We start from the raw sequence: 18,196 nt of genomic DNA, 5'->3' as shown, positions 1-18,196 counted from the left end.
ATGCACACATATTATGAAGGAAAAATACATATTTTCGAATGGCTCTATATTTTTCTATTTTAATAGTTTACAATATTTTATAAAATATAAAAAAATGTTGCATGTCTATTAGTTCTATTAAATTTGTTTAATGTCCCTACACTTATTTTTATTTTTTTATCCCGTTCACTTATTTGCGTATCCATTTAAATACTTATTTATTTTTAAATATCAATAAAAATAAGTTTATTTACTTAAATTATCAAAAACAACATACACACAAATAAAGTAATAATAAAAACAAAATTAATAAAATATTATACATATAACTATATGCAATATGTATATCTTCAAAAATGTAAATATTTATTACAAATATACTTTTTTTTTAAATTGTCAATGTTGAAATAATTCCCAAAGTACTCTGATAATATAAATTTTCAAAATAATAAAAAATGTTCACAATGCACACAATATTATATATGTGATATATACGCATGAATTAATATGGATATAGTAACATAATTGCTCCAATATAAAATATGGGTAAAGAAAACAATTGTATATTAAAACATATTGCTATTACATAGTAATTGTTCGATTTATGTTTTAATAATATATCCTCTCATTTTATCATTGTTTTGTTATTTTATTTAGTCTTCATTATTTACCTCACTATTTTGTTCGTTATTCATTTCATTATTCAATTGATTTAACTCGTTATTATTTTCACTATTTTCGTCTTTTATAATGCTTGGGTGTTCTTCGGCCCATCGTTCATTTTCTTCTTCAACTTTTTGTAAATGATCATTAATATTTTTCTCTTTTTGAACAAAATTGCTAAATCCAGTAACAATTAATTGGTTATTAAAATATGCCTCAATATTTTTTCCTGTAATTGCTACAATAGTACCAGCTGTATTATATACAGAACAATTATAAAAAACTAGCTGTACGTCATTTATAAATTCTTGAGGGGATGAATATTGGCCTTTTTTTAATTTTGCTTTTATGCAACTAAATGACATGGGATTTTTAATAACATCATAATAATCAGGACAATTTTGTTTTTTAGTATCCACTAATCTTTCAAATATATGACCACCTTCATATTTACTTAATGCCTGAATTATTTGGTTAGCTAATGAATACCATTGTTTGTTAAATGCGTCATTTAAATTACTATTTTCATTTTTTGTTACATCCCCATTTTTCGGCCATAAGGCTAGATCTGGAAATTTACGCTCAAATTCTTTTATTTTTATTAAAGGGGCATCTAGCCATAATTCAGGGTCGTCCTCTAAGGGCTGATATTGCAATTTGTATTTCTTTCGCTGTGTGTCACCTAGTAAGTTCAAAAGATATGAGTTGATATGTATATATGGAATGTCTTTTATTTTTATTTTTATTTTATTTTATTTCTTCTTTCGTTACCACTGTTAGTAGGGTCCACATTGGAACTCACGTTGGCATTGGACTCACTTTTTACAGAGCCCAAATATTGGGTTGTATTCAATTCTGCAAACAAAAAGAACAAAAAAAATGAGCAAAATAAATGGAAGTGTATTAATTCATCCATGAACGACAATATGATAAATGGACGACATATTTGCATTCTTTTCATTACTCAGAGACAATAAAATTAATTGCAATATTAACCATTAATAAGTGCATAAAAAACGAAGCCAACAAAATATAAATACATCATAATACTAATGCGAATGCAATAAAATGGGGGATTATGCACATATAAGCATAGAAAATTAGTAAATTATTTTTTATTTTATTTTTCCTTCTGTAACGTACTTGCATTTTTGGGTTGTGTATGCACGACACTTCCAGGTTTCGCTACAGTACCAGCATTTTTTAGAAGATTAATAATATTATTATGACCATTCCCTTTAGCAAAAGTTAAAGCTGTTCTTCTTTGTGCATCTTTTATTGAAGGATTAACTCCATTTTCAAGTAAACATTTAACTGTTTCATATCTACCATCTCTACATGCATAAAATAAGCATGTTTGTTTATTTAAATCTAATAAATTTGGATTTCCTCCTTTTTTAATTATAATATCAACACATTCAGTTTTGCCTTCTCTCGATGCATAAAATAAGCATGTTTGACCAAAATTATCTGCATCATTAGGGTTACAACCTTTTTCAATTAAATACTTACATAATTGGAGATGCCCTTCCCTTGCTGCATAAAATAAACAAGTTTGTTTCATCAAATCTTTTGATACAGGATTGCATATACCAAATTTTTCAATTAATAATTGGCATATCTTTACAGATTCTTCGTCATTTTTTCTTGCTGTTACATAAAATAATGGTGTTGATTGTGTTTGCTTGTCTATTATTTCAATTTTCTTTTTGAACTCTCCATTTTCATCTGCTTCATATTCTTTATAATTCTCTTCTAAAAATTTGTGTATATTTTCAATGGAGTCTTCTCTAATTGATTTTATCAATGGCAGCGTATTAAAATCTTCGTACATCATTTATTCCCCCCACAAAAAAAAAATTGTATAACAAGGGTTAATATCGAGGCATTATTCGTGCATATATACATATATATGCCTATATATACTGACAATCCTTATATATATATATATATATATTTATTTATTTATTATTTACGAGTTTGCTGTTTTATATTTTTGATATTACTCAAATTTGTTTCTCACTTTATCTCATTCTATATCATTTAATGCTAGCATGAATATAATTAATGCTTCTAAACAATATGCATATAAATAAGCATTATACATATGCAACTTAAATGTGGGTTATATTTCAGAATACTTCAGTGAACCCCATATAGCCATTCAATACAAATTTATTATATTAAAAATAAAATCAAATAATATACATAGAAAAAATAAATAATCAAATATATATATTTATATATATAATATACATACTTATCTTAGATTAAAATGAAAAAATCAAAAAGGAAATAATCAAATAAATGGTACTTCCTATAATGACAAAAAATAATAATTATTCTTTAATTTAAAGTATTTGTTTTTTTTCAACTTTTTTTTATTCTATGATGAAAAGCTAAAAAAATGTAAATTTTTGTTAATAAAAATTAAATATATATTTTTTATAAATATACGAGAAATTAGCATGTTAAATACAAAGCACTTATACTTATATATAATTGGGATGATATGCGCGTATGTATTAATACCTATATTTTATTATACGCATATAATTTATTTTACAAAAATATGTAGCTATATGTCCATATTAAAATAAACAATATACAGTTTATCATTATGCCTCATACATCTTTTGTTTATTTTAATATATCGATTTGTTTTAAAAGTTTATCTAGCATTATAACCTTATATATATATATGTATATATGAAATCGATTTAGATTCATTTATCCCCTAATTTATATAATATATACATAAATAAATATCATATATATTTATTTACACGAAAAAAAAAATTATCATCAGGAAAATGCATATTTACAATTATCACATATTTTTAAATGTTATGATCAATTGTATATTATATATATGCATATAACTTAGGGGATATTATTTTTTGTCAATTTTTCAATAACAATAGTTGCGCGAATACCACTACAATAAATAATGCATCAATAGAGACAGGAAAAAAAAGTTTATAATTGAAGTAATTTTTATTTTTTAATTGGTTATACCAAAAGAAAAAAAAAAAAAATTTTAACAAAAACACGGGAATAACTCCCCAATTCGAATAAATAATATCTAACAATTATGTTTATGAAATACTTCTAACATAATGCGTGGAAGCAATTTTAATTAACAAAATTAAAAAGGCTAAGGAAAAAAACTGAGAAAAAAATTGGGGGTAAATTCGAAAGGCATTCATAAAAAAAATACACATATTTATACTGTATATTAAGTTAATACCCAGAAATAAGAAAAATGAGGATTCAGATTAAGGGAGGAATTTGGAAAAACTGCGAAGATGAAGTTCTGAAAGCAGCTGTTATGAAATATGGATTAAATAACTGGTCTCGTGTTGCTTCTTTACTTGTTCGAAAATCAGCAAAGCAATGTAAAGCACGTTGGTATGAATGGTTGGATCCATCTGTTAAGAAAACGGAATGGAGCAAAGAAGAGGAAGAAAAACTATTACATCTAGCGAAACTATTTCCAACCCAGTGGAGAACTATTGCTCCCGTAGTTGGGAGAACAGCACAACAATGTTTAGAACATTATGAATATTTATTAGATGAAGCTGAAGGAAAAGTTTATGATAAAAATAAAAATCCTAGGCATTTGAGACCAGGTGAAATTGATCCTGCTCCGGAAACTCGGCCTGCTCGTGCTGATCCTGTTGATATGGATGATGAAGAAAAAGAAATGCTAGCAGAAGCTAAAGCTAGATTAGCAAATACTAAAGGGAAAAAAGCTAAAAGAAAAGCCAGAGAAAAACAATTAGAACAAGCAAGAAGATTAGCATTATTGCAAAAAAAAAGAGAACTAAAAGCAGCTGGTATTGTTTCAAATAATCATTATAAAAAAAATGATAAAAATAAAATCGATCATATTAATGAAATTTTATTTGAAAGGAAACCATTAAAAGGTTTTTACAATGTAGAAAATGAACAAAATATTGAAGATCAATCTCAATACAGAAATAAAAATAATAAAGACCAAAGCATATCTGGTGACAGTAATAACAAAATAAGAAGCATAAAATCTATGGATGTAGAAAATATAAATAAATTAACTGACTTGGGGCAAGATGATAATAAACAGAATAAAAGAGGTAAAAAAAATAAAAACGAAGAGCATGACCTTTTAAATGCTATCGAAAATTATGATAAACAATTTAACGAATTAAGTCATCTAAGAAAGCGAGTTCGGTTAAATTTGCCTGAACCCGTTTTAAATGAAAATGAATTAGATGAAATTATTCAAATTAATAAAGAAGCGACATCTTTTAATCAAATAATAAAGGATTATAATGATAATAATCTGGCAAACGGCCCTATAAATAATATATTACCTAGTATCGCTAGTACACCATTTGTGTTAAATCAAGGAGATATGCTATCATCTATAGGAACAAATTTTTACAATGATAACAATAAGTCAATAAAATTTTCAAGCGTCCTAGATCATAGTATACAACAAGCGGCTCAAAGTATAATATCGAACAATATGAACATGCCCATCTTGTATAGAAATGAAGAATTCACAAAAGATTCTCAAAAAAAAGGACAATATAATAAAAGTTATTTTAAAAATGATGAAACTATAGAAGAAGGAAACATATTTGATGATGATAATAATAATGCCCTTGATGATATTAGAGAACGTTCAAAAAAAATTAAAGAAGAAATTGAAAATAACCAAAATAAAATTAAAAATGAAGAAAATATAGCAGAAAACCAAAGGATATCCGCCAAAAATAAAATTATTAGTGATATAAAAAGTTTTAGAAAAAATATAAGTGCATATGCACAATCTATTATATCATATAAAGGTTTTAAAAATGATAACTCGATGATTAATCCTAGTGCATTAGTAAATGAAAATATGATTGATGAAGATGATGATAATTATGAGGAAAGGGTAGATAGAGCTAAATTGCTTATAAAGTCGTCTTTAGCAAATTTGCCAAAAGAAACAAATGTTATCGAACTACAAATGCCAGAGAAAGATAATATTCCAAATGAAGATGGAGAAATTGGTGTAGAGTTAGAAGAAGATGCACAAGAGGCTGAAAAAAAAAAAAAAATGGAAGAAATAAAAAAAGAACAAGATAAATTTAATAAACAAAATAAAGTTATTCAATGGAATTTGCCAAGACCATGTTTCTTACAAAAAATAAATATTTTCAATGTGCCAAATATAAATATAAATGAAGAAGAAAAATTAATACAAAAAGAATTATTATCTTTGATAAAAAATGATATGTTTAATTATCCCATTAAAGGAGCTGAGCCTGTCCAAAGTATGACACCATATTATGACGATATAGAAGATTCCTATTTACAGCTAGCTCGAAACTCTATCAATGGCGAAATCGAAAAAAATAAGAATCTTGGAATTAAAAATGGGTATTCGTTTATCCAATTTGTTAATAATGTAGTAAATCTTAATACTACGTTAAAAGGAAATGAACAAAATGGAAATTCAAATGGAGCAAATAATGAAACTGAATTTGATGAAACGAATAAAAATCCTTGGGCTGATATAAATGAAAGAATTATGTTTTGCCCTTCAAAAAATATTTATACATTTGTTGAAAATATGCAAGAAAAGGACATAATAGAATACTATAAATACAAATGTGATCATTTAAAAAAATTAATTAATAAGAATATGGAGATATATAAAAAAATTGAAAATAAATATGATATATATACTAAGGGATATCAACTAAAACTAAAAAGTTACAAAAAAACGTTTAATGCTAATTTTAATACATATATTAATCATTTGAGCGAACAAGAAGCTTTATATAATTTGCATGAAGGGGAACAAATTTATGCATTACAGCGTATGCAACAAGAGAAGGAAGAAAATAAAAAGGAGCTAGAATATCACAAATCTTTACAAAATATATATGCTGAGTTGCTTGCCACAAATGAACAATTGAAAAATGCCGAAGGAAATAAATAAAAATATATATAATTATACCAATTTGAAATATATAAAGTATAAAAAAATTAAAAAACTCGTTTTAATTATATTTAATGAACCGCAGGTGTTCTTCCAAAGTCCACCCTTACATTATGACTCGAAATTTAATCCAACTTTTCTTTTTTTTTTCACATTTTTTTTCGATTTTTTCTTTTTTTGTATTAATAAAATAGAACAAAACAGTGACATATTTTTAGTAAGTATCGCTTTAAAGTTCTTATACGATTTACGATGCGTAAAATTTCCTTATGTGCACATTCTTCACCCTATAATGTTATGCCATATATGTGCATTATATTTTTTCCTAACTATTCTCGCACTTGAATGCAGCAAGCGCCCTTTATTTTATAAATTAAAATTTTTTGAAATGTATAAAACATTTTAGTTTATTTTGTTTGATAAGTTAAATTTTTACTTCAAAAAATGGAAAAATATGTATATACATGCAATATATTTATATATATATAACAAAAAAATATGAAAAAAAACAGGGTTATTTTCCTTAATGTATATCAACTCCATCGTTCATCAGCATTGTTTATCTGAAACTTGGAACTTCTCACTTTTTTCCTTTACCTTTCATATACCCACAAACACAATTTTTGATTCCACATTGTGGACATTTTGGCATAGTCAAAAATTTTGAGTATTCTTGTTCATCTCCTGAGGAGTAATCAATTATTTTATTGGGTTGAGTATGTTGGTAAGCTTTTAAAAAATAATCATTTTCTTTTTTATTTAACTCTCTTTTTCTTAATATGTCGACAATATCATCTTCTTTTTCATCCGTGTTTTTAATTTCATTATCTATATCTTCATATGCATTTTTGCCATCTTTTGTATTTACAATATATTTAGAATATGGATCGATGTGTCTTTTCTTTTCATACGCATTCGAGGTATGCAAACCAATTGTTGGATTCATTTTTACTCTTTTATTTTTTTTCTTAATTATAACTTTTCCCGATTCAGTAATATGTATATCCTCAGGTATATTATCCATATTAAATATATTTTCTGTATTCACGTAAAATGAATTATCTACACTGTTTGTTACATTTTCTTCTTTGTTAATATATTGTAAAACCCCATTTCGAGAATTATTATCATAATATATTATACAATTACCATTAGTGGTACCTAAAAATAGCTGTTTTATTGTATCATCATAACATGTAGATATAATTCCACAACCCTCATATATTTCACTATAAATCATATTAAAATTACAACTTGTTATATCATATATGTTTAGTGCACCTTCGATACTTTTATTTATTTTATTATTACATGAAGCCATCTCATTAAGATATTTGTTAATATCATCTTCCCCTTTGTATACTTTTATATAATTGCCCATAGTATACTTTTTCATTTTTGCCTTCTTTATTTCAGCTTCTTTGTTTTCACGCTCCTCTAAATCTACAATATTTTCAAAATTAATTATATTTTCTTTGTCTTCATTTACCCATGTCTCTTCTTCATTGATATCGAAACTTGCCTTCCTTGATCCTACTATTTTATCATTATTATTATTTCTAATGTTTATTTTGTTTTCTGTTTTTTTCCTTTGTGTTCCAATTGCTAAATATTTCTCTCCAGTCCCATAAAAGGACATGTTACTTTTCGAAATAAATGTATCCACATTTTCTATTGTATTAATTGGGGTTTGTAAATTTCTTCGATCCCAATATTTGATTGTTTCATCTAAACTTCTAGTAAAAAAATAATAATCCATTTTTTTCGAAGTTAATATATCAATTATAGAATTTTTATGACATAACCCTTTTTTATTACCACTACTCATATTATAATCTGATCTATAACTATACATGTAATCATTGGATATTTTATTTCGAATATCTAATTGCCCATTTTCACATCCGATTAATATTGTATTACCATCTTTACTAAAATCACAACACAATATATTATTATTCATAATATTTTTTTCATTCAAAATTTTTAAACATTGACTATGTACTAACTCATTATCAATACCATAAATATTTTTTTCATTTTTTAAATCCCATATTCTTAGTGTACTATCTAACGAACCACTTATAAATATATTATTATTATTAGGGTGAAATTTACAACAATTTATTTGTCTCATATGCCCTTTTGTTTTATTAACATCTGTAATATACATATCACCTCGAATTGTATTCTTAATTAATTCACATTTCATATTATAAACATAACATTTATACCCATACCCCAAAAGAATGAAATTGTTATTTATATCCAAGCTATTAACAATAGAATTTTCTGATAAATTTATAAGTTTTGTATAATTTTTTTCATATTTATTCATATTTTTAAATTCGTATATTCTTACATTATGATCATTACCTGATATAATTAGACTATTACCATTATTCATTATTTTAGTATTACATATATGTTTGTTATTTATATTTATTGTCTCTTTTTTCATATTAAAAAATAATTTGTTTCCTTCTATCTCATTTTTTTCGTTATTATATGCGTCTTCTGAACTGTTATTTTCCTTCACACTCTTATTACTTTGTTTCCCACTTGCATTGTCAGATTTAAATTCATTTGAATCATCTTCATCCGAAAACTCGTTTGAGTATTCGCTATCCCCTACTACGTCGTCTTCGTTCATTATACTTTCCTAGTTTGGGTACAAAAAAATAGTAAATTATATGTAACTGCTAATATATTATGATATTATATTTTTATTGTTGTTTTCTGTTTTATTTTCTTCTTGCATTTACAACTTTTTTATATCCTTTATAGGAAAATAAAAAAAATATATTTTTTTTTTGCGTATAAAATATATGTTATTTTCAATTTATATTTATGCCGTTTGATATCCTCTACTTCCTTCTATATTATTCAAGACGCTATCAAATATGATTCATATTGTTTTTTATCACTATATATATTAGCATAAATTAATATATTTTTATACTTTTATCATGTTAACTACTTTGGTTCTTTTTTTTGTTAGTAACAAAATGTAAATATCTATGGCATGCGGCATTATGCTTTTTCATTATTATCCTGATAATTCCATAAAACAAAATTTTAAAATAATAAAAATAAATATTTAACTTAAAATGTTTTTATAATTAAACACATTTCATATTATTGAAAAATCATTAATTTTATACATTGCAGTATGCCAATTTATTTATATATTACGCTATCATTCCATTTTTTTTAAACTTTATATTTATGTTTTGTAATTAGTAATTTTTTTTCATTTGTTTGGAATATTAAGTTCATACTTTATAAATAGTTCCCTTTTTAAGAAATTGTTTTAATAAAATTTTATAACGTCTAAAAAAATATAAATTAAACATATAATACTGTTCGTAGTCACAGTTGTACAAGCACTATAATGTGAGCCATTATAATCGTATATATTTATTTATACAAGCAGTCGATTTTTTATCATAAACAAATAATTATGAAACTAAATAAACTCAAATAAATTCAAAATAAATTCAACAAACCCTTTCTTAAAACTTACATTTATACATAAATTTGGAGAGACACCGCAATATACATAGTATAAAATTATATATCTATCAATAAGAGTTATTAAAAAGTAAAAAACATAAATAAACGATCCATAAAATGGAGCAACTAAACATGAAGATATATTATCATTGCATAGTAATGTAGAAGGAGAACAAAATTAATCTTAAATTAAAAATTTCAATAATAGTATTGATAGTAATATATACTATGACACTGGAGAGGATAATGAAAATAATAGGAATCATAACAATCCATGTAATAATTATTATTTTAATTTCATAACATTTTACATGTATGCTTATTTCTTTCAAATTATTTGTTTTAAATGTTGCAAAATGTTCGTAATGCATGATGTAATGCATTATCATTGTTTGATGGGCCTACGTAGTTTGCGAGCTGTTTTATTTTACTAGAAGCATTGTGTACTGCTATTGAAGTTTCTATGCCTTGTAGCATCTCTATATCATTTTCGCCATCTCCTATAACTAATGCATCACTTAAGCTTATATTGAAATATTTACATAATGCTTTTACACCTTCAAATTTATTTGTATTATGATGAAACAATTCTACATATGTTTTAAATGTATTAGCTACACAAATTTGATCCGAAAATTTGTCTTGATAAATTTTTAATACATTTGGTAAGTTATGTTTATTTAAGCTAATTAAAATTTTATATATTTTTGTATTTTTTAATGTTTCTTCATCAATAATATCAGGTTTTATACATTCAACTGTCATATATTCCTTAATATGTTCATTTATTTCAAGCGTGTGTGTTTTTTCTAAACTATACCAAACTATATGTTTAACTAAATTGTGTTCTTTTGAAAAATTATATATATCCATTATTAAATTTTCATTTATATAATGATCAATTATTCTGTCACCATTCGGTCCATAAGTGATACAACCGTTTAAATATATTCCCGGCATTAAACTTAAATTATTTTTTTTAGCATCTTCTCCTATTACATCATTAGCTGAAAATATTGGACGTCCAGTAGCAAAAACTATTTTGATTCCTTTATTTTTTGCCTTTACTAAACTTTCTATATTTAATTTGGATGCTTTACTATTATCATTTAATAATGTTCCATCTAAATCGGTAAAAACAATTTTTATATTATTTTTTAAATTATGTTTATCGACTGGTTTTCCATTGGTATCTCTTACAACGAGCATATTATTATTTTCTTCTGGACTCATTTTTTTCTTTTTTTATTCGTGTCTCTAAACCTAATTTATATAAATATATATTATTTTACATAAAAAAAATATAACACTTTCGTATTGATGATAAATTACATGAAATGAGAAGATGGGATAAAAATTTAGTAGTATATATAAATTTATGGGAGAAAAAAATTGGAAATTTACAAGATCCTATGAATATATGTAGTTCTTCTATATTGTATAAAATATTATATTTTGATATATTATTATGTTATATTTCTTTTTCGTAACTCTAATGTAAATGTATATATTGCTGAATTTTAAAAAATTAAACATATATTTTTAATTAATTACATAAATTACCGATATATATATTATTTGATGCTCTTAAATTTATGAATTGTATATATTAATTTCTATTATCGAAAAAATAAAATTGTTAAGTAAATATTTTTGTGCATTTTCTCATCATCTATAAATACAAAATCAACATATGCTTAAGTGAAACTATGAATGCATACATATATAATATTAAAATATTATGTGCTACAAAATTGTATCGTTTTATTTTTATTTTTACATTTTTTTATTTACTTAACAATATGCGCCTTTAATTATAACTTTCGCCAATTTGTTTTTTATAACTCTATTTTTAGTATTGTATTATTTTTCTTAATGAAAATACATAGATGGAAATAGATAAAAATAAAATAAAACAAGAATAGAAATAATATTTTTTAAAATAATAATATATATCACAATAACAACTATAGAAAGAATAGATTAGTAAAATAATAAATATGGTTAAGCATAAAGATTATAAAAAAAGCGACTTAATACAAGTATTATCCTCTAGCGTTAGTAAAGAACGAAACAAAGCTGTGAAGTTATTAAAAAGGTTCGAGCCATTACCCCGAAAACATTTAGATGATAAATTTGACGCAAAAGATGTGGTAGTTCACAAATATAGTGCTATAAAAGCTTACATGTAAGAACCAAAGAATTAATAAAACAAATGCTATGAGGCATTTTATATTTTACTCATTTTGTGGCAACTTCTCTGTTTCAAAGCAATATATATATATATATATTTGTATACCGACACATCTGTATTTGCTATAATTATATTAATTTATTTACTTCCATATTTATACTACGCTTTATAGGTGTTGGCGATGTGATAAAGTAAAGCAGACCAATGTTAAAGTCCACTGGGACACTATAGAAGGTAAGTATACAACTATAGTTTGTATACAATTATGCACACAGTGTATATATATACACATGCTTATAAAGACGCATATTATATATTTTTTACATTGAAGTTTTCGTTGGGGCACATTTTTTATAGGATTGAAAACTATATGCACCTCTTGCCATAGTAATTTACTTTCGATAAAAGAGGTTGAAAGAGTGCGAAAAGACAACAATACAAATACTGATCTTTTAAAAAATATAAATAAAATATAGCAAATATAGAGATATATTTTTTTTTCTTTACATACGCTTTCATTTTCATCCTTAGTTATTTGATTTTTTGGTTTCATTGATAGTTAGCTTACTATTTCATTTACCCTTTTATTTCACTTTTTATTTATTCATTATGTAATGTGCCTTTTTTTTAGTTTCCTTTTATCTTATTTCACATTTTTTATAATATAAAAATATATTAACTATGGAAAGAATGAAATTTATTTGGCATATATATATATACACACAATTTATAAAAAAAATAATTTGTATCATCGTTTTCATATTTTATTTATTCCCCATTTTAGTTTGCATTAAGTATATTTTAACATGTCTATAAAAATTTACTTATTTTAAACACGGATTTTATATATTAATTTAGGAAAAATTAAATATTATTTTTAATTATTATAAATCTATTATATTACCTTATTTATAAGTATATATATTACCTACTTTTAGGTTATAAAAATATGTAATACCATTAAATATAGAAAATATAAATTATTGAATGCCATTTTTTTAGTATAAAAACAACTAGTATATTAATAGCATGAGATGACTATGTTTTCAGATATTACTATAATATTTTCAATGCGCAGCCAAAGGGATAAGAATAAAAATATATTTTTTATTAAAACAGTTTTATAAATTGGTGTTTCATGTATAAATAAAAAATAGTGGCTTCCAATTAAAAAATACATACATGTTTTTTTAATTATTTATACTGCATTAAAAATATGGAGATAATATAATATTATTTTAAAATAGTGTGCTATACATTACGGAAAACGAATAAGCAATAGATATATGTACATACAAAAATGCAAATTTCTTTTAAGAATAAAACTTCAATTTGTTATGTGAAAATAAATAAAAAAATTAATATAAATAAGAATGCAAAAATATATATATATAACATCGGCATGCCATCTATTATTTTAATACATAACCTTAGATGCATTTTTACATACTGAATAGTAAACTATTACAACTAATTTGTATTATATTAAAATAACTCCTAGTGCAATTACATACTATTATATATTTCGGTTATTATATTTATCCATTTTCTATTGTATTATTTTCACTTGTTGGCATCTTAAATATTTTATTCAATTGAAATAGCTTCATGGTGCTCAATTGTAGCTTCAATTACACAGTAAATGTACTTGGTGCAAGGTGGATTTAAAATATATCAGTTTAAAGGAAACAAATTCATAGTAAAACATCCACAAAATGAGATAGTATAATTATTTGAAAGCATGAAAGCTGTATTCATTTAATATTTAGTCATATAAATAGTAAGGATCAATTTGTAAGAATTAATTTTAAATAATATAAGGGGTCAATCTTCGAAATATTAGTACTATTATGAAATAGATAAGTTAGATGTGACATTGGGCCTAGGGATACTATAATTATATAAAGCATTACCACTTGAGTTAGTAGAGTTAACAGAGGAAGAACCATGATTATATGTAGAAACAGGTGGTGATGAAGAAGTGGAATATGTTGAAGTTTTAGAAAGAGATGTAGATGATACAGGAGTGGAAGATGTTGAAGTTTTAGAAACAGGTGGTGATGAAGAAGTGGAATATGTTGAAGTTTTAGAAAGAGATGTAGATGATACAGGAGTGGAAGATGTTGAAGTTTTAGAAACAGGTGGTGATGAAGAAGTGGAATATGTTGAAGTTTTAGAAAGAGATGTAGATGATACAGAAGAAGTAGGAGATTCAGATCTAGCAGGAGAAGTTGTTCCATAACGTGGTTTATAAGATGTTATATAAGTAGATGATTCTGATTTAGGAGCTGAGTCTGGTTTAGCCGGTGAGTCTGGTTTAGCCGGTGAGTCTGATTTAACATATTTGGGATAATATGATTCTAGTTTAGAAGACGTGCTTGCTTTAGTAGATGATTCTGTTTTAGGATATTTAGAAGACCCTCCAGATTTAGAAGGCTTGTAATCACTATTGGGTTGTGTTTCATTTTTATTAGTTCCTTTTGTGTTTTTGGGATTACTATTTGATGAATTACGAGAAATTGAGGGTAGTTTTTTGCTTTTGGAGTCTTTCTTTTGGGCTGTATGTACACCAACTCCATATCCTACTGCAGCTATTGCAGTTGCGGCCGCTATATATCCTAATGCAGCCACGATGGTTTTCTTGTTTTTTGCTATTTTCTTTGATAAATCATCTTGGAATTTCTTAAAAGCGCTCGTATTTTTCTTGGGTACACTTTTCGACAAACCAAAAACTAAATAATGCGTTATTAGTATAACATTAAATAAGACGAATATCTTGGATACCTTCATTGTGTCAAGAAAAATAAATTAGAAAAAATTATAATGTAACAACAAAACGAGTAAAAAAAAAATAATAATATATAGCAATACTTTATTTGCAATTTATGCGTTTAATATCATTTATTATGAATTTTATATTTATTTTATAGAAATTGCGATAAAAATATAATAATTATAGTTTGTTGTTCATTTAATTATTTTTTTATAATAGCAATTACGCTTGTAACGTAAAACATAGAAATGTTTTTTATTATTTTTTCAATAACAATATTTAGAAATCATATTTATCAGCATAATATTTAAAGCGTAAGAAAATGCATTAAAATATATTATTTGTAAATAATTATTATTATTTATATGTGCACTACAAAACTTTTTATTATTTGCTCATAATAATTTTTATTTTATTTGCGTATATTACAAGCTATATATATATTGTATATTACTAACCATATATCTATTTTGCGAATTACTAGTTTTTAATTAAATTGTTTCATTTATATTATTTATATATTTATTTTTATTATATATAATTTTAGTTTTTTTTTAAATTATTTTTAGATAAAAAATAGTCTAATCAAAATTTTAATACCTAATTAATAAAATTTTTGTTTTCGTACATGTTTAGGATAGTTATGTATGTACATCTAAGGGTAGGTACTATTATATTATACCCTATTGCCGTAATCACTGCTGCTATTATTTTTTTTTATCGCCTCATAAAAAATATTATATTTTAGCATGTATTTTAATATAAATAATGTTACCATAAAAAACAATTTTATATGGCGCTTTTTTAAGTTCAAGGTTTAAGGTACATAATATATATAATATATGATTTACTAGTTCTTTTAGAATATGTATTCACCATTATTTTTTTTCAACGGTATTTTATAATTTTATTTTCTCGATATTTTTACATATTTCTAAAAACACAAGTAGTAATTGAAAAAAATTATTTTTAATTAGACGTCATATCACATGGGTTGGTTTAATGAGAAAAAAAAATTTTAACTGTTTAATAATGGGATTTTGGAATCCCCATTATATATATATAATTTTATCCGATTTATACATAATAAATATGCAACGCAACATTTCTTATATATAAAGGTATATATATATGCTTATAACAGATTTATATAAATCCAAAAAACACATTAATTATAATAAATATATAAAGCACTATTTTATGGCAAATAATATTATATAAAAATTTAAGATTAAGCATTAATATTTAATGGTAAAAATAATATACATACCTTTCTCATTATAACATTTTCCAAATAATACTCCAAAAAAAAACATAAAAATAATAAAAGTACTTCACAATACGTGCTATTACCATACAAATATAATAATATGAGAAAATACTGTGAAAAAAAAAAAAATTATTAAAATATTATTTTAATATATATAAACACCATAAAAAACACATTCCTTATAATTTCGCCAAATATAACAATAAAATAAAAATCTATCCACTTAATAAAGTTAATCTTTTTAGCTATTTTTTTTTTATAAAACACTATTTAATATTTTATATACAATTTTTAATCACATACAATTATAATACATTAAATTAATATATTTATAGAATTTAATATTCACAAAGTTATATAATAACTGAAAAAAGTCCACATACACAATAAACGCTAACTACATATAATTTAAAAGCAAAAAACATTTATGCTATATTTCTTTAAATATTTGTAAACATTTAATTAAATAATCCATTGCTTATAAAATTATCATTTATACTTAAGCAACAATATAAACTTATATATATTCGTATATATAATATATTATTACCCAAAACAATAATAATAAATATACCATATCCTCAAAAAAAACAAAAATAAAAAATCCAGTTGAGTATAAGCACTTAATAACTCCATAAAATATAAAAAATATATTAAAAAATATATTTAATAAATAAAACAAGGAAAACATTGCAAAGTACAATATATTTTTAATAAAGTAGTTATATTTGCAATTTTAAAGGATCAAAAAGAGCAAAAAACTCTTTTCAAGTATCAAAAAAGTCGAATGAAATTAAATAACATTTTGCATGTGAAGTATATTTATGCCTTCACCCTGTAGTCAAATTCCACTATAATATATACATACATACATACATACAATAAACTTGTATGAATAATTAAATATCACCATCCTCTTACCTTCTAAAAAACACGGGTTTTTTGTATATATATATATATATATATATATATATATTTGTATAAACATATATATAATATATCTATATTCCAAATGAATAAACATTTGAGTAGGAATATTTATTCTTACCCCTATTAAAATATATAAATATTTTACTATGATTATCAATAAAATAAGTTTTCGAAGGAGCCAACAGAAAAGAAAATTCAGGATAGTTGTATTCATCTGCGCCAACGTGAAGGAGGGAATCCCTTAGCATCCATTTACAGATTGACACAAAAAAAACAATTTTTTAATTTTCAGATTTATTCATACACCCCTCAAAAAATATATATGCATTAATTCCAACTTGTATAAAGTTATTTATGTAATCACATTATAGCCAAGGATCTTAGAAGAGAGAGTTCATGCCCAATTTTTATTAAGTCATAACAAGCCAATCCCCCAATAAAAAGAATATAAAAATTATATTCAATATATTTAATTTTTTTTGTTTTAAAAAATATACATTTAGAGAATCAATATTTATTTATGTATATTTATAATAGTTAATGTTGTAATAAGATAATATCAACATTATACCCTAATTAGCCATCCAATTTTCGTTGCAAACAAGACATCTTTGTAAATGCCACTGCGAATGAATAACAAAGGGGGAAAATAAAAAAATAAAAATAACAATAAAATTATTCTTCACTTCCTGTGCGCATTATCACAAATCGTATCGGGATAATATATCTCCTATATATATATATCGTCATTTGAAATATTCATAAAAAAACAAAAAATTATTATTGAAAAATATATACATAAAGCCACCAACACAAAAAAATAGTTTTACCCACACATATCAATCACGTAAATCTTTCCTCGATAAAATTATATTCATATTAAGCGCAGAAAAA

At 24.0% G+C, this 18,196-nt stretch overlaps 6 protein-coding genes across 6 annotated transcripts; 2 read left to right on the top strand and 4 right to left on the bottom strand.

Annotated features, from left to right (window-relative positions):
* Positions 1 to 632: 632 nt before the first annotated feature.
* On the bottom strand, positions 633 to 2,479 carry PBANKA_0517500 (bromodomain protein 1, putative; the record flags this gene model as incomplete). The annotated part of the gene is made up of 3 exons (XM_034568425.1): positions 633 to 1,324; positions 1,414 to 1,497; positions 1,786 to 2,479. 3 exons carry the CDS (start codon positions 2,477 to 2,479, stop codon positions 633 to 635), a joined length of 1,470 nt encoding a protein of 489 aa, XP_034420416.1.
* A 1,428-nt stretch (positions 2,480 to 3,907) lies between these two features.
* On the top strand, positions 3,908 to 6,619 carry PBANKA_0517400 (pre-mRNA-splicing factor CEF1, putative; the record flags this gene model as incomplete). Its single annotated transcript, XM_034568424.1, has 1 exon — positions 3,908 to 6,619. One exon carries the CDS (start codon positions 3,908 to 3,910, stop codon positions 6,617 to 6,619), a length of 2,712 nt encoding a protein of 903 aa, XP_034420415.1.
* Positions 6,620 to 7,199: 580 nt separating this feature from the next.
* Positions 7,200 to 9,272, bottom strand: PBANKA_0517300 (WD repeat-containing protein 70, putative; the record flags this gene model as incomplete). Its single annotated transcript, XM_034568423.1, has 1 exon — positions 7,200 to 9,272. The coding sequence occupies one exon, from the start codon at positions 9,270 to 9,272 to the stop codon at positions 7,200 to 7,202; it is 2,073 nt and encodes a 690-aa protein (XP_034420414.1).
* A 1,205-nt stretch (positions 9,273 to 10,477) lies between these two features.
* On the bottom strand, positions 10,478 to 11,368 carry PBANKA_0517200 (haloacid dehalogenase-like hydrolase, putative; the record flags this gene model as incomplete). The annotated part of the gene is made up of 1 exon (XM_034568422.1): positions 10,478 to 11,368. The coding sequence occupies one exon, from the start codon at positions 11,366 to 11,368 to the stop codon at positions 10,478 to 10,480; it is 891 nt and encodes a 296-aa protein (XP_034420413.1).
* Positions 11,369 to 12,135: 767 nt separating this feature from the next.
* Positions 12,136 to 12,805, top strand: PBANKA_0517100 (conserved protein, unknown function; the record flags this gene model as incomplete). Its single annotated transcript, XM_034568421.1, has 3 exons — positions 12,136 to 12,323; positions 12,502 to 12,563; positions 12,687 to 12,805. 3 exons carry the CDS (start codon positions 12,136 to 12,138, stop codon positions 12,803 to 12,805), a joined length of 369 nt encoding a protein of 122 aa, XP_034420412.1.
* Positions 12,806 to 14,177: 1,372 nt separating this feature from the next.
* Positions 14,178 to 15,119, bottom strand: PBANKA_0517000 (early transcribed membrane protein; the record flags this gene model as incomplete). The annotated part of the gene is made up of 1 exon (XM_034568420.1): positions 14,178 to 15,119. The coding sequence occupies one exon, from the start codon at positions 15,117 to 15,119 to the stop codon at positions 14,178 to 14,180; it is 942 nt and encodes a 313-aa protein (XP_034420411.1).
* Between the last annotated feature and the right edge of the window lie 3,077 nt (positions 15,120 to 18,196).

Source organism: Plasmodium berghei (genome assembly GCF_900002375.2).
Source record: "Plasmodium berghei ANKA genome assembly, chromosome: 5".
Taxonomy (NCBI): domain Eukaryota; phylum Apicomplexa; class Aconoidasida; order Haemosporida; family Plasmodiidae; genus Plasmodium; species Plasmodium berghei.
Note: the sequence above shows the minus strand (reverse complement) of the source record. Positions and strands in the feature narration are given on the sequence as shown.